This window comes from Corvus kubaryi, unplaced genomic scaffold (genome assembly GCF_017639235.1).
Source record: "Corvus kubaryi isolate FWS band 111438036 unplaced genomic scaffold, C.kubaryi_AGA036_p1.0 133, whole genome shotgun sequence".
In the NCBI taxonomy this organism is placed as follows: Eukaryota; Metazoa; Chordata; class Aves; order Passeriformes; family Corvidae; genus Corvus; species Corvus kubaryi.
In genome coordinates, this window is record NW_024580667.1 from 13,375,081 (window position 1) to 13,389,075 (window position 13,995).

Consider the following 13,995-nt stretch of genomic DNA (forward strand, 5'->3'; position numbering starts at 1 on the left):
AACTCCTTGACACAAAATAGGAAAGCTGGGCTTTCACAAGGAAACAGGGCATTTCAGAATAGTTACCACAACATTACATAGTTGTTTGATACTTTCAATGAGGTTTTACCAAGAGGTACAACATTCATGCTCTTGCATTTTGCTTGTAGCACAGAAAAACTTCAGATTCTTTAAAACGGCTGGGTTAAAATATTTCCCACACAGGAAGAACACATACACTAACAATGAGGGAAAGAAAGCAAGAAAACCTTTTAACAACCTGAAGTAGTAAGTAATATTTAGTTTACAAATAGTAGTCATGATGAGGTAAAAGCTAATTTCAGTAGGAAAATAGTACAACAGCAAGAAGTTCTTTCAAAAATTAATCAAGATACGTTAATTTAGGCTTACTGTGATATACAAATACTTGATCAAAATTCTCATGCAAGTAACACATGGACTTTTTTTTTTTCTTACCTGCTTTCACAGTCAAGTGCTGAAATTCCTTTGGTATAGTTTTGAGAGTAGTGCTTACTTTAAGAGCTTAAGAAAAAAAAAGAAATGATAATTACTTTAAGTATGTGTGGGTAAAATCTACAAGTATCACCCCTGAGAAAGGAACACCTAAACTGGTATTAGACATCTTATAACACCAAACATACTTGAAAAGTAGCCAAATACCCTCAGAAAAACAAAGCACTCAAACAAGTAACAATTTCTAAGAGCACAAAAGTCAAGAACAGAAAGACCTATGCTCAAATTGCCAAGTAATCTCAAATTTTGAGAATTTGTGGGATTGAGTGCTTATTCCCCTTCCACATTCCCCTACACATCCTTTCTAGTGACTTTCTGAAGGAGTTCTTAATGCACCATAGTGTATTTTGATATACTGTAATACTCTGTGTTAAATGACCACTTGGAATGAAACCTCTCCTGCTCTAGGATGACCCTGTTTTAGCAGGGAGGTTGAACCAGATGTCCCTTCCAACCTTACCTGCTCTATGATTCTGTCATCTGCCTTTCTCAAACAAAACGTGCAAAAAGTTCTGGGTCTTGTAACCCAGTTCAGTTTAGGTTATCTTCCAAATTCAACTACATTATAACCTAAGTGAAGTTAATTTACTTCTATACTTTTGAAAATGCAAGAAAATTTGCTTCTACTGTCCTGAACTGCAGGTACTTGACTTCTGGGGAGATCCCCTCACTCAGGAGAGTGATCTGCTCTCATGTTTGTCAGAATAGTAATAAAAGGTACAACAAAAGTATTTGTTCTTTGGCTGGAAAGGTAGCAATCTGTGTCATAAATACAGCATATCCTCAGCCCTGTAGGAGGACTGCATGTCTCAAAACAGGTTCCCATGTGACTTAACATATCAGCTACAAAAATCAAAGCACAACTTCATCATCTAAACAGGGAAAAAATATTCCCTTAGTAAAAGGTAAATGTTCCCTAGACATTTCAGAGCAATCACCTTCAAGGTTCAAGTCCTTCTCTGGTTCATTATACATTTTACAACAAAACAAACCTTGTCAACAAAGCACTGATTTCTTGGCATATGCTGACGTGTCAAAATGTTTTACTAACGAATGTCAACTCTTGACAAAATTTCTTTGAAATAGGGACACTGGGAATCTGTCAAACTCTGTCACACCTGAGTGTTGAAGGTGAATCAGGAATGTGGACTACCTGGTCTAACAGCTCTGATGCAACCTTAGCATGTGGACATCTGGGAGGCAAAAATATTTTTTATTTTAATTAATACATAATCTGCAGCTCTGAGAATCAGGCAACAAAATACCCACAACTCTTTTGTTTCTACAGCGGAGGGACAGCAAGTAAAAACTGAGAAAAGGGAGCATAAAAGGCAATGAATGGCTGTGTGATGATCCAGTGCCAATTCTGGAAGCCATAGAAGCTACTACATGTAAAAAGGGAAAGATCACTTCAATTTCACATGGCTTGCTGCTGATGGATTTCAAGTGAAATGAATGAATCAAGTCTTTTCAGTCCAATTTGACTAAAACTTTTGTTTTGCAAGAAAGTACAGGGATTATTTTTTTCAAATAGCAACAAAACCTAATTTTGAGTGTTGATGCAAAAATGGAAATTCAAAATTTGTCACAGTGTAATCTTTACTCTTAAAAAATTCCTGATAATTGGAATTTTGTTTAAGTAAGAAGTGCAACACTAGTTGCCTTAGGGCTAGACATATTTTAGAAGGTACATTTCATATCACTCACATATGATAGAACTAATTTTGAAGCATACCCCTCCATTTATTTGTCTTCAACTCAGCTGTTGCGAGTTGCCTCTTTAAATATACAGCAACACATAGCCAGCTTAGAAATTACACATACCATTGCTTCTGTCAGCAAACACCGTGGCTTACTGAAAACACACAATTTAATCCCCAATGGGAAAAAGAAAGTTATTTACTTGAATACCTTGTTTGTCATCTTTCTTTCCATCTTGTAACAGGGCAGAGTTATCAGGTACCTCTTCAGCTGATGACTTCTTAAAAGAAGAAAGATTTGTTAATTACACTCATTGTTATAGCTCATACTTGTGTCTTTCCACAGTCAAATATTTAAGAATACAGATCAACACAAATAATGGCGACATTTGCTCTTGCACCACAATTTGTTAGGTAAAGAAGCATAAAGGACCTACAGAAAGACAATATAGCTCTGCTTTTCAAGGTACAGCAATTCCACACCTGAAATCAGTTAGAGGAACACTTCAACAGTGAATCACTGAAGAAGATAAGGACTATGTGTAAAGAAAGACTTCTCGCAGCAGAGCCACATGTAACACTTGTGTTAGGATGGATGAAACCTTCTCCGGTGTCCATGAGGAAAGCCTCTGACAAAAACTCCAGCTGTACTGCAGAGCCTGATGGTCATGCTTTAAAGGCTCCTGGCTGATGTGGCTGATCCTTGAACTACTCCTTTCTTCCAACATGCAGTCATCAAGATGGGAAAATCAAATTTCATTAGCAAGTCTGTTGGAGGCTCATTCAGGCCTTTGATAGGAAAACAGGGAATTTCTCCCCAGTCTTATTCCTTAATTTTCTGTTATTTCAGCAGCAATTTACAGGAATTTATTGTTCCTGGAGCTTCTGCTGTGTAGCCCACAAGATGGAACCTGGAACAAATTCTACCTCCATTATCTGTAAGAACAAGGATACACTCTGCAACCAAATAAAACATTAAAGCCAATTCCAGAAACCCTAAACTTCTCTAAATATTAAGTGAGGCTGTTTTTTTTCCCAGGGAGCATGGAAGAGGTTTGACCTAAAAATGTCCTGAAATAAATTGGGCCTAAGCAAATGAGTCGAGAAACCTAGATTCCATAGACATTTTTAAAAGACCACTAAAATCTCAAGTCAGTAGTTCAAAAAGGAAAACTCCACAGTAAAGGTCTGTGAGAGGTGTTTTATAAAGTTTCTGAGGAATGGGATACCCTAATACTTCTGAGAAAGCAACACAGCAAAAATATGGCTTGAGGACTCTGAAAATGTATGAACAAAACATTTCACACCCATAGCTAGCCCTGACACTCAAGTGAAGAACATGAGACCACAGACCTAACTCAGTGCACGCTTTAATCGATAGAACAGCTTTCAGAAATTTCAATGAACTGTGAGCATGACATTTCAGAGGGAGCTCAGAGGAACCCCAGCCAGTCATTTTATGCATGTTTTAACTTGAAGATTTTGGTAGTGAGAAGGCTTGTCGAAAAGAACCAAAGGAGAGTGGGAGACAAAAACTACCTGTGAAAGACAAAACTTCCTTGGTAAACAAAAATCAGCCACCCATGTCATTCTCAAAGCACAATATAAGCCTTGGTGTGTTTTGCAAGTTTAACAAAGCCTAGCATGCAGGTGACGTGTCTCCTGCCATTATTTTCTTTATGAATGCATTCAGGAACTGTTTCCATTTTATTGCAGTATTGTAGTTCAGCAGTCACAGTAAAAACAGGCATCTCAAATGAAATTAAATAACCTGAATGGATGATAGATGGAAATTATAAAAGACATGGAGGTAACGCATAACAGATTGCATTGACAATATAATATTTTTAAAGTAGTGATCAAGTATCTAAAGTATAATTCCTCAACTAGCCAAGATACAAATGAAATGGCAGCAGTGAATTGCTGCACTTCCCATTGAGGGAGATGAATGGAAGACGAATTACTGACCTTCCAAAATATACTCATTCAGTGTATTAATTCTGAATGTAAAAACACAAGTTGAACAAAACAAAAATCAAGTCAAAATTATTCTCAAGTCACTTTTGAGGAGATTTAAAGTCCATTAATCTTGGACAATTTAAACTGAAGCTTTTTAATTATGCAAATGAAAGATACAAAATCATATATTTGTTTACATTTCAAATATAATTTAATTCTATATTATATCTGTATCTTCTTTTATAGTTTATGTTGCAAGCCACCCAAAATAAGATCATAAGCAAGCGATTAGGCTGTTCTGGTAACAGACCTGCCTACACTGCCAGCATACCAGAACCCTGCACTACCAGATCTGCAGTGCTGCTTCCAAAGCCCAGTGTGACTGCTGTGCTTTGGCCAAGCTGCTGTAGGATGAGCAACACCTCCTAGGGATACCACATATACTTTAACAGTTCCAGAAGATACACCGGGTGCTCAACGCACTGGCTGCAGCATTGCCCAAAGTGAACACTGTACTCCATAGAAGCTTAGGAGATTCTGTTTGGTGGTACCACTGCCAAGAAGGATTTGATGAGGGAGCAGCTAGGTTCTGACCCAGGGACTCCCCAGAGCAAGGCATTGGGAGGAAATAACTGGAGAACAGCCTTGCTGAGCTGCCATAACATACCATAATTTTTAAACTTGGAAGCAGTGTCAGAAGGGCTGGTTCCTGAAGTCTGCCATTTCATTAACTACCTTAACACTAAACCTTTAAATTCCTCAGCATATATACTGAGAGTTGCAATATTCAGGCAAAATTCAGTTGCAAAACTCAGTGGCCATCATTCGTTCAGTTCTATAGGGTCTTTAAATATTTTGGATTTTAACTTCAGTGTTAAATTCTTCTCCTCAATTCAGTTTTTCTTGCAGCAGTCTTCACAGAATCATACAACAGTTGGGTTTGGAAGGGGCCTCTGGAGATCTAGTCCAAAACCCCTGTTCCATCCAACCAAACCTACCGTGTTCAGTTCTGGGTCCCTCACTACAAGAAAGGACATTGGTATGTGCTCAAAGAAGGGCAGTGGAGCTGGTGGAGGGTCCGGAGCACAAAAGGAGCAGCTGAGGGAGCTGGGGTTGTTTATCCTGGAAAAAAGGATGCTCAGGGGTGACCTTATTGCTCTCTACAACTATCTGAAAGAAGGCAGTGCTGGCCTAACAGTTGGAATTGATGATCTTGGAAGTCTTTTCCAAACGACAGGATTTTATCGTTCTAGGTCTGTGCTGAAGCTTCCTATTTTCAACCAATTCAGACTCAGGAGATACGTCACCTAAACACAGTCTGTGTGCCACTCTGCCCTCCTGCAGCAGCCCTGCAGGACACCAACAGGTAGAGTCCATTTCTCTGCAGATTCCAGCATCTCACAAGTCCCTCAATGACTACTGTGAACTCTGTTACGTGGGAATATCTCTTGAAAAGCCTGTCAGGCCTTTCCACACACAGAAGAAATGGCTGAGATGAGGGTTTGAGATGGCTTAATGGGGAGCTTAGAGACTCCTAAGGTCCTCTTAGAGACTCACACTCCTGCTGCTCACATAGCACAGTCTCTATGAAGCTGGTCCAGCCTCCTCCCCTCTGCAAGGTAAGGACCCAGCTTACACCTTCTCACCTCCGTTCGACTGAAGTCCCGAGACTGCTGACTGCTTGGCAATGGCTCAGAATAAGAATCAAACAACGCACAGTCACGCATGGGCTTCAAACAAGCTGCAGGGGAAAGAAAAAAAAAGTTTAAAAAACAACCCACAAAAAAACAAGCTAACAAACCAAACTAATAAAAACCCACAAAAAAACCCCAAACAAAAAGCAAAACAAAAAAAAGGTCACCCCCCCCCCCAAGAAAAACCCAACAATAAAAAAAACCAACCCATCCACCCTCAAAAAAACACCAAAAAACCAACCCAAAACCAAACACAGAGACACACCAAGTCTTTGGTTAATACACACTTCTTAGAAGCCTGTTCTTGCATAATTTTGCCCTTCATTTCTACATCTCAGACACGATCCATAAGACATGGATGACAAACACCATGAAGAAAATCTTTCTATCTTGCATCGTAGGTCCGTGTCATGAAAGGGACAGCATGTATAATTTCTGTTATAGAAATAATTGTGAAATTTGGAAGAAATTTTTCCTTCTTGCAGTCCAGTATCAACTGAGTTGATCTGATAGTTTATACCTTGTTCTCTTAACAATGTTAAAGGTACTCACATTATCTTCAGCTGCAATTTTGACTTTTTGAATACTGAAAAGTGTAGAATCTAAATGATACACTAAAATTGAAGGCCAGCAAAATCAAAGCACTAAATACAGTGGATGCTGTAGCATATACTATCTTCAACTAAACAACATTGAGAACACGGGGAAAAAAAAGGAAAAAAATCAAATCTAACTTCTCAAAGGAATATTCCCAACAAACTAATTTCTATCTTCTGCTGGTATCACTCTGGGATTAGTTCCTCTGAGATAAATCTGTTTTATGAGCTGGAAAACATTTTTTTTTAAGGATCAATACATCAAAAGGCAGAATAACCACAGTTCTAGTTTTTGGCTATCTATTTTATCTCAATAAATTAACCTCTTGGAAATCAGTCTTAATTTACAGTACAGTGGGTTGTGCACAGGGCAAATAGCTTTTGAGATTCTGCAAATTAGTTTTAATAAAAAGTTTCCAAAAAGAAGGTGGTGGGTCAAATTGTCAATGGACCTGTGCCAGGAGAGCATGTGGACCAGTTGTGCTCCTAGTTTATGGTACAAGTCATAAAACTAGCAAGATTAATGCATTCTTAAATGCTTTTTTTCTCCAAGTCATTTTACTTCAAGCTTTAACAACACCCTTATTGATGCAAATACTTCAATTGAACCAAATTATGCTTCATTCTGAAACTAATACAACAATCTAATGAAAAAGTTTCAGTAATCTTCATTGGGGTCCTAAGAAGCCAAAAATATTTGTAAAGAATTTATAAATTTCACATGAAACAAATTACAAAAACATGAAAACATAAGATTTCTCTTGAAAATTGCTTTTTACATTTTAGGTAAATGTATGAGGCACTTGCATACTTATCAATGCTTTTATTTCAGAAGTAATAAAACCAGGGCTCTATGCTTTTCTGTGATTCACAGGCTTACAGCGCGTTGAGATGTTCTGCTTCTTATTAATGCAAGTCTTTCAAAAGATGGATTTATGAATCCTGACCAGATAGCAGAATGAGCACGAGATATTTTCAGACCCTCAAATTAACCAGAATTAGGTCATTAGCTGGGGTATTTAAAGCAACCACAAGAAACAATTAGTCCTTTCACCTCTTCCACGTAGATTTGCTTGAAATGGTTGGTTTCATGCAATACAATGAAACAATAATCATCTAAGAAAATGGTAGAACTAAGTGCTGAAAGGGACAAATAGGGAAAAAGACAACTCCCAGGGAACAACTGCAGCTTACCATGCTGTTTCTCCCATTGACATAATGATTCCCTGCTACTAGAGATAGTTATTTCCATTGCGGTTTTACCCAAAAGAGCTTAATGTGAAGACACGCCAAGAAGAACCTGCATGGATGAGCTTACAAGCCAATTTATCATGAGACCAGGCATGAAAGAAGTGAACAAAGTGGTGGTCCTGGGGGGGAAAAGAGTAGCTGTAATTATGACAGGGGAATGTAATTAGAGAGACTAAAAATGATGAAGATTTGGAAATGCAGGTTTTCCAGGAGCTTATTGCTTTGGATATGAATATAGTGGATTACAGGGAACATGACTCCATCAGAAATTATTTCACAAATCTGATACAGGGTCAACATTTAATTTTTCCTAACTGCAGCTTGATTTGTTCTTTTCCTGCCTTTTAATATATTCAGTGTCATCGAATTTAATGGAGATTTTATTAGGTCTTAAATATTATCCCTGAGCACTGTAATTATCATCTGTGATTAATCCTTCTTGCCCTCGAGAGTCATGCACATTTTTTAGATGTAACAGTATATATTTCAACGTTCATTTATAATTAAAATAGACATAACTGAAGAGAACAAATGAAAGGGCAGGTCTTTCACAGCACATTGTTACTGAAGTATATTATATTTTGGATTAATTCATCCTTGTGCTACACAAATTGTTGTAATCCTCCTGTCATTAATGCAAACTACCCATAGAAGAATCTGTGGATTACATAAAATAAATTACAAAAAAATACAACCATCTGACAAAATACATTAGTATATTAAGTTCTAATGCAGTCCAGTATCATTTTTAACAAATCTTAAAGAGACAGATACTTTCAGGAAAGATCATCAAAAGAATTAAAAGCTACATCATAGATTCATAGAATGGTTTGGATTGGATGAGACTTTAAAGATCATCTTGTTCCAACCTCCCTTGCCATGGGGAGGGACACTTCCACTAGACCAGGTTTCTCTAGGCCTTATCCAACCTGGCCTTGAACACTTTCAGGGGTGAGGCAACCACAGCTGCTCTGGGCAATCTATTCCAGTGACTCAGTGCCCTCACAATAAACAATTTCTTCCTAAAATCTAACTTAAACCTGTCCTCTTTCAGTTTAAAGCCATTGCCTTTGTTTTACAGGTACTCATCTGCCTCTTTACCTGTCCGGACACCTGAAGCACAATGGAGAAAGAGGCAGACATTAAGAGGCAGGTAACTGCTGCACTTTGCATCTCTATCTCTGTGCTTTGATATATTACTTCTTGAGCAATCACCTCATAAGCACAATTAAAAACACATGCCTTAAATGCAGCTGGAGAATCATTACATGACATAGAAGCCCATTCCAAGACGGAAAGTGAACCTATCTAACACATGCTGGATTTCTGAGATGGCTACAGGGACATGACTTGCTGCAGAAACTTTACCTGCTTGAAGGTACTCGGGCAGCAGTGTCTCTGGCAGTGTCTCAGGCAGCTGGTAACCATTCTTCCTCGCAACCACAAGGTGGAAAGCAGCACAAAACTCCGGGAGTGTCAGCGCCCCATCACAATCCACGTCACTCAGCTCCCTGTGGATAAAACAGGCACACATTTTCCAAGGTGTTACCTCAGGGAAACACATGCGTGCCATCACAAGGGAGACAAAAATGCAAACCCAAGAAGGGGTATTTTAACCCAAGACAAGCACCTCTGTCATGTACACTTGATCCTGACTTGCACAGTTGTCTCAGGAAAGATGCAGGAAGCTGATTTTCTAGTACTGACTTGCCACTTTTTTCCTTTTCAGTAGATTTCTTCAATACATCATGCCAATGAATATGATGGTATGTGTGTGTTAGAATGTGAAATACATAACCTATTCTTACAGAATCATAGGGTGGCTGGGGTTAGAAGGGACATCACAGATAATCTGGGTCCAGCTCCCCTGCCATGGGCAGGGAACCTTTCACTAGACCAGGTTACTCAAAGCCCCATTCAGCCTGGCCATGAACACCTACGGGGATGGGGAGTCCACAACCTCTCTAGGCAATGTGTTCTAAGGCCTCATGACCCTTAAAGTAAAGAATTCCTTCCTAATAGCTAATCTAAACCTGCCCTAGTTTAGCTTACACCCAATCCCCCTTGTCCTATCACTACATGCCCTTGTGAAAAGTCCCTCTCCAGCTCTCTTGTGGACCCTGCTAGGTACTGGAAAGCTGGTAGAAGATCTCCCAGACCCTTCTCTTCTTCAGGCTGAACAGCCCCAAGTCTCTCAGCCTGTTTCCATAGGAGAGATGCTCCAGCCCTGTGATCAACTTAGTGGACCTGCTCTGGACTCATTCCAACAGGTCCGCATTCTTCTTATGCTGAGGACCCCAGAGCTGGATGCAGCACTCCAGGTGGGGTCTCACCAGAGCAGAGTAGAGGTACAGAGTCCCTTCCCTTGCCCTGCTGGCCACACCTCTTTTGATGCCGCCCAGGACACAGTTGGCCTTCTGAGCTGCAAGTGCACATTGTTCCAAGGGTGAAATTAACCTTCCAATATTTGGAAGCACTTTTGGCTAATCCATGCACGATCTTAAAACAATTCAAGAAGAAAAAGTTAAATATGGACTTTAGCACCACTGACTAACGTTAAAAAAAGAGCAAAATTAATGCTCTTAGCAAGTTTAAATATTGTTGTTAACTTCTCACTAAGCAGTTCCCTCTAATTCTAGCACACTTCACAAACACTAAAACTGAATTCAATAATTCAGTTCTGTGAATTAACTCTGCAAAAATTGAGTAATATTTTATCTTTGGCACATGGTCTAAAATAAACATATAATTTCTTGCTCTTTGAAAGTAACAAGCATTTCTCAAGTTGTTGAGGTTATAGTGACAAGGACTGAAACATCCCATGTGTTTAACAGAGCAACACAACCTGATAAATCACACTGCCACAAAATTACAACTATCTACTAGAAGGTAATACTTTTCTTGAAATTCTGGACAGAGAACAAGTTGCGTCACCAATAAAATCTGTTTTGCCACCATATTAGGTTAAGCCGTTCTTTTTAAGTAATCTTAAATTTAAATTCCAAAATTCACTTCCCCCACCACTATGTTTCTTGAGTTGTTGTTTTTTTTTTATTTTCACAACTGACAATCCGCTTTGAAAAGATTCCAGACATATCCTTTGACCCTGACAGATGTTTAGGCTCTTGCAAGCTTTTCGTCTCATCTCTCTTCATAAAAGCATATATAAAAATAAAATCACTATCAGCATTACTGATCCATGTTTAAAACTGTTTGTTCCCCCTAACAGAGATGCAAGGATGACAACAAGTTACAAAGCACCATGTTGTTTATGAAAATATAAAAGAATTCTTGTCAAATTTTATCACGTACAGTTCCATCTGCAATTGTTTCTCAATAAGCTCATTAAAAGTAAATGCACTGGTTCATCAGAAAAGCACTAATGAATTATGTAGTTGTTTAATTAGGCCTCCTTTGACAGAACAGAGACAGAAACATAAAACCAACAACACATCTAAAACATTCCAGAGGTGCTTCTCCTCTGTGTCATTTCATGAAAAATACCAGTTCTTTGAGCTAATGATGCTGCTTACAATACACTTAAGAACAGCTCTCAGCTACGTCACCGTTCAAACCTTCCCAGTCCTGCTGAGTAGGCAAACATCTCTCCAGAAAACAAGTGTGTCAGGAAGATCAATGAGCACCCTGCTGCTTGGGCCTCAAAGTGATTCTGGAGATAAGAGCAGTAATTGTAATTGAAGACACTTTTAAAATTTAACAAGAACTGTTGAATTAAGTGTATTTAAAAAAAACAAACATGATATGCATCCCCAACACTATTACAGTACTCACCAGATGTGAGAAAGTTCTGGGATGGGCAGCTTTGATTTTGTGAAGAAATTCTTTGCTACGGAACCTGTTGGGAAAGCATGCCTCATCAACCATTGGAAATTAATTCTCCAAATTCTTCCCTTTTACCAGGTCTGACGTGCCAGAAGCAGACAGTTAATTTACATGTGAGAGATGCTCAGATTAATCAGATGCTACTAGAGATGTTGGACCATTTGTCTCCTTCTGAGTAAATGATAGAGAAAGCCTGACAAAGCTGTTGACCTCAATTCTCCATTCCCTCCATATGGGAAAAATAAATAAAGGGAAACCCACTTTAGTACTAGTAACTCTAACCTGCATAATAAGTATGTCACCAATGATGAAATAACAGGCACAAACAGCCCTGCTTCACCAGAAGCCATGTGTATGGCAGTACAGTGCTTTGACAACTGCACTGCTCTCCCAAGATGCTGTTTTAACTACGACTTTTCCCTGCAGTGAAAATTTTACGAGAGAAAAAAAAAGAAAAAAGAAACTGCAGAAGATTCAGATTGCACACAGCTCCTGTCCTACTGCAGGCATCCTCACTCACCCTGCCATAGCAGCCCTTCTCATACTTCTAGTTAACAAATCCACTTCTTCAGCATCTCATATGCACAGGCTGTTAGGGGTACCCTGGAAGCCCTTCCTGGGTACAGGCTTACAAATCAAAAGGAAGCACAGCGCAGACTTCTGGGATGATAATCCTCTTCCCCTAGGGCAACCACTGGGGAAAGAACCAACACTGAAGAACCATTTGTTCTTTGAAGCAAACTGCATAAAGGAGACTTAAGGGAGGTGAAGAACTGCTGAAGCACTAACTTCAGTTAGCAGCAGAGCATTTCTGTAAACTTTTGGCTGGATCCAAGCCCCGGTGATACAGCAGGGCTCATTACAATTTCCTCAATTTAAAACCTGTGACATATTCCTTGCCAGACCAACTGTCTGTACACGGCAAAGTCTCCTCTCACAACCAGACTGGACCTTCTATTCAGGATGGAAATCTGACTATGATCAGAGCCATCTAAGTATGCTCTTAACAATACTTCTACGATGTGTGTGCTCTCCAGGATTGTTTTATAATTACCTAAACGTCAAAATCTCAGTCCCCCAGAACCATAAACCCTCAGGCTTGACTGCACAGGGCAGTTTTGCATGCTTCACTGTCACCAGATGGACACTGCCACAGTTCTGCTGGATAAGCCAGCACAGCCCTCAGGGGTTTTTCAACTCAATATACACTGCAGGTGTGATCCACAAATACAGCACATCAAATACAGAGAGCTCATTTTAATTTTTACCAAATTGCCAACACTTCTTTCTTAGATGTAATTATTTCTCTAAAATCAGGATATTTAAGAGGAAATGTAAGGGTCACAGTATTGGTTTGAATAGTCTGCCTTTTAAAAGAAGATACAATCAACTCTTAAAAATGCACTGCCAGAGAAAAAAGCATTTATTTACTTAACATTCTCACCTCCCAGCCTGGTCCCCCTACTTGATGTGCACAGTATTTGGTAAAAATTACCTGAAATAAAGGCGTTGAGGTCGGGCTGCAGGGACCTGAACTGGTTAATGTAGTAATCTCGCTGCTCCTCCGTTATCCTCCAAGGGTCATCTGAGTACTGGGTGCTGCTGTCCTGCTGCTCCCGCTCCACTGAAAGAGACTGATGGGAGGGACACTGGCATCAGCCACAGGGAGGGCACCAGAAGGGCATTGGAAACCTCAAGAAACCAGATTTACACTCTTCTATTTAGCAGAGACAAATTTTCAGAAGACAAGAAGCAGAAATGGCCACACTGATGACCATCCCATTACTTACCTGTTGAAAAACTGAGGCTATTATTATGTATCTTTACCCAGGCAATTAAAGGAAGTTTTACATGACCAAAGCTCAAAGGAAATCTTGGTACTGCTGACCACTAGAAGTCCAAGTCATACTTTATTACCTCTAGATTCATTTTGGGGGTCCACTTTGGCTGCCATGCATTACGACCTTGAACTGCACACTGTACACCTCAAATGGATGGAGCCAGTAAAGGACCTAAAGCTGCATTTATGCAGCTTTGTGCAAGAAAATTTATCTTTGCTGTGAAACTACATATTTAATCTAGGAATGGTGCTGTAACTATGGAGATATTCCACTTTTTCTGGACCCTCTGCTCACCCCAGTAACTCAGCACTCATTATGCCAACTCAGGGAGACATACAAGCCCCTACAGACCCCCTCAGACTTCTGTCACTTCCCAAGGTTCAAGTAAAAATCCTCCTTTGGGTAAAGGAATATTCTGGAGGAGAAGGGTATTTAATTCAATTACATCTTTGCTCTGTCTTTGCTCTCTGATTAACTTGCTTAAGGGGAGCCCAGTAACTTTTGCAAGGTTGGATGGAGGTATCTACAAGAGGGCTGCCCATACAGCTGGTGACTTTGCTAAAATGGAATAAATTAGTACTCAATATTTAAGCAGGGA

The 13,995-nt window shown here is 39.4% G+C and overlaps 1 protein-coding gene across 3 annotated transcripts in view; it reads right to left on the reverse strand.

Annotated features, from left to right (window-relative positions):
* Positions 1–13,995, reverse strand: part of REPS2 (RALBP1 associated Eps domain containing 2) — a 95,457-nt gene that overhangs the window by 40,094 nt on the left and 41,368 nt on the right. For 2 of the 3 annotated variants that reach the window (XM_042037275.1, XM_042037257.1), the window contains exons 6-11: positions 13,052–13,190; positions 11,506–11,569; positions 9,082–9,224; positions 5,819–5,913; positions 2,425–2,494; positions 457–522 (exon numbers count right to left, since the gene is read on the reverse strand). In XM_042037275.1, coding sequence (XP_041893209.1) covers positions 457–522; positions 2,425–2,494; positions 5,819–5,913; positions 9,082–9,224; positions 11,506–11,569; positions 13,052–13,190 — 577 coding nt within the window. The remainder of the gene's footprint in view (positions 1–456; positions 523–2,424; positions 2,495–5,818; positions 5,914–9,081; positions 9,225–11,505; positions 11,570–13,051; positions 13,191–13,995) is intronic. The other variant, XM_042037267.1, reaches the window with a different exon arrangement.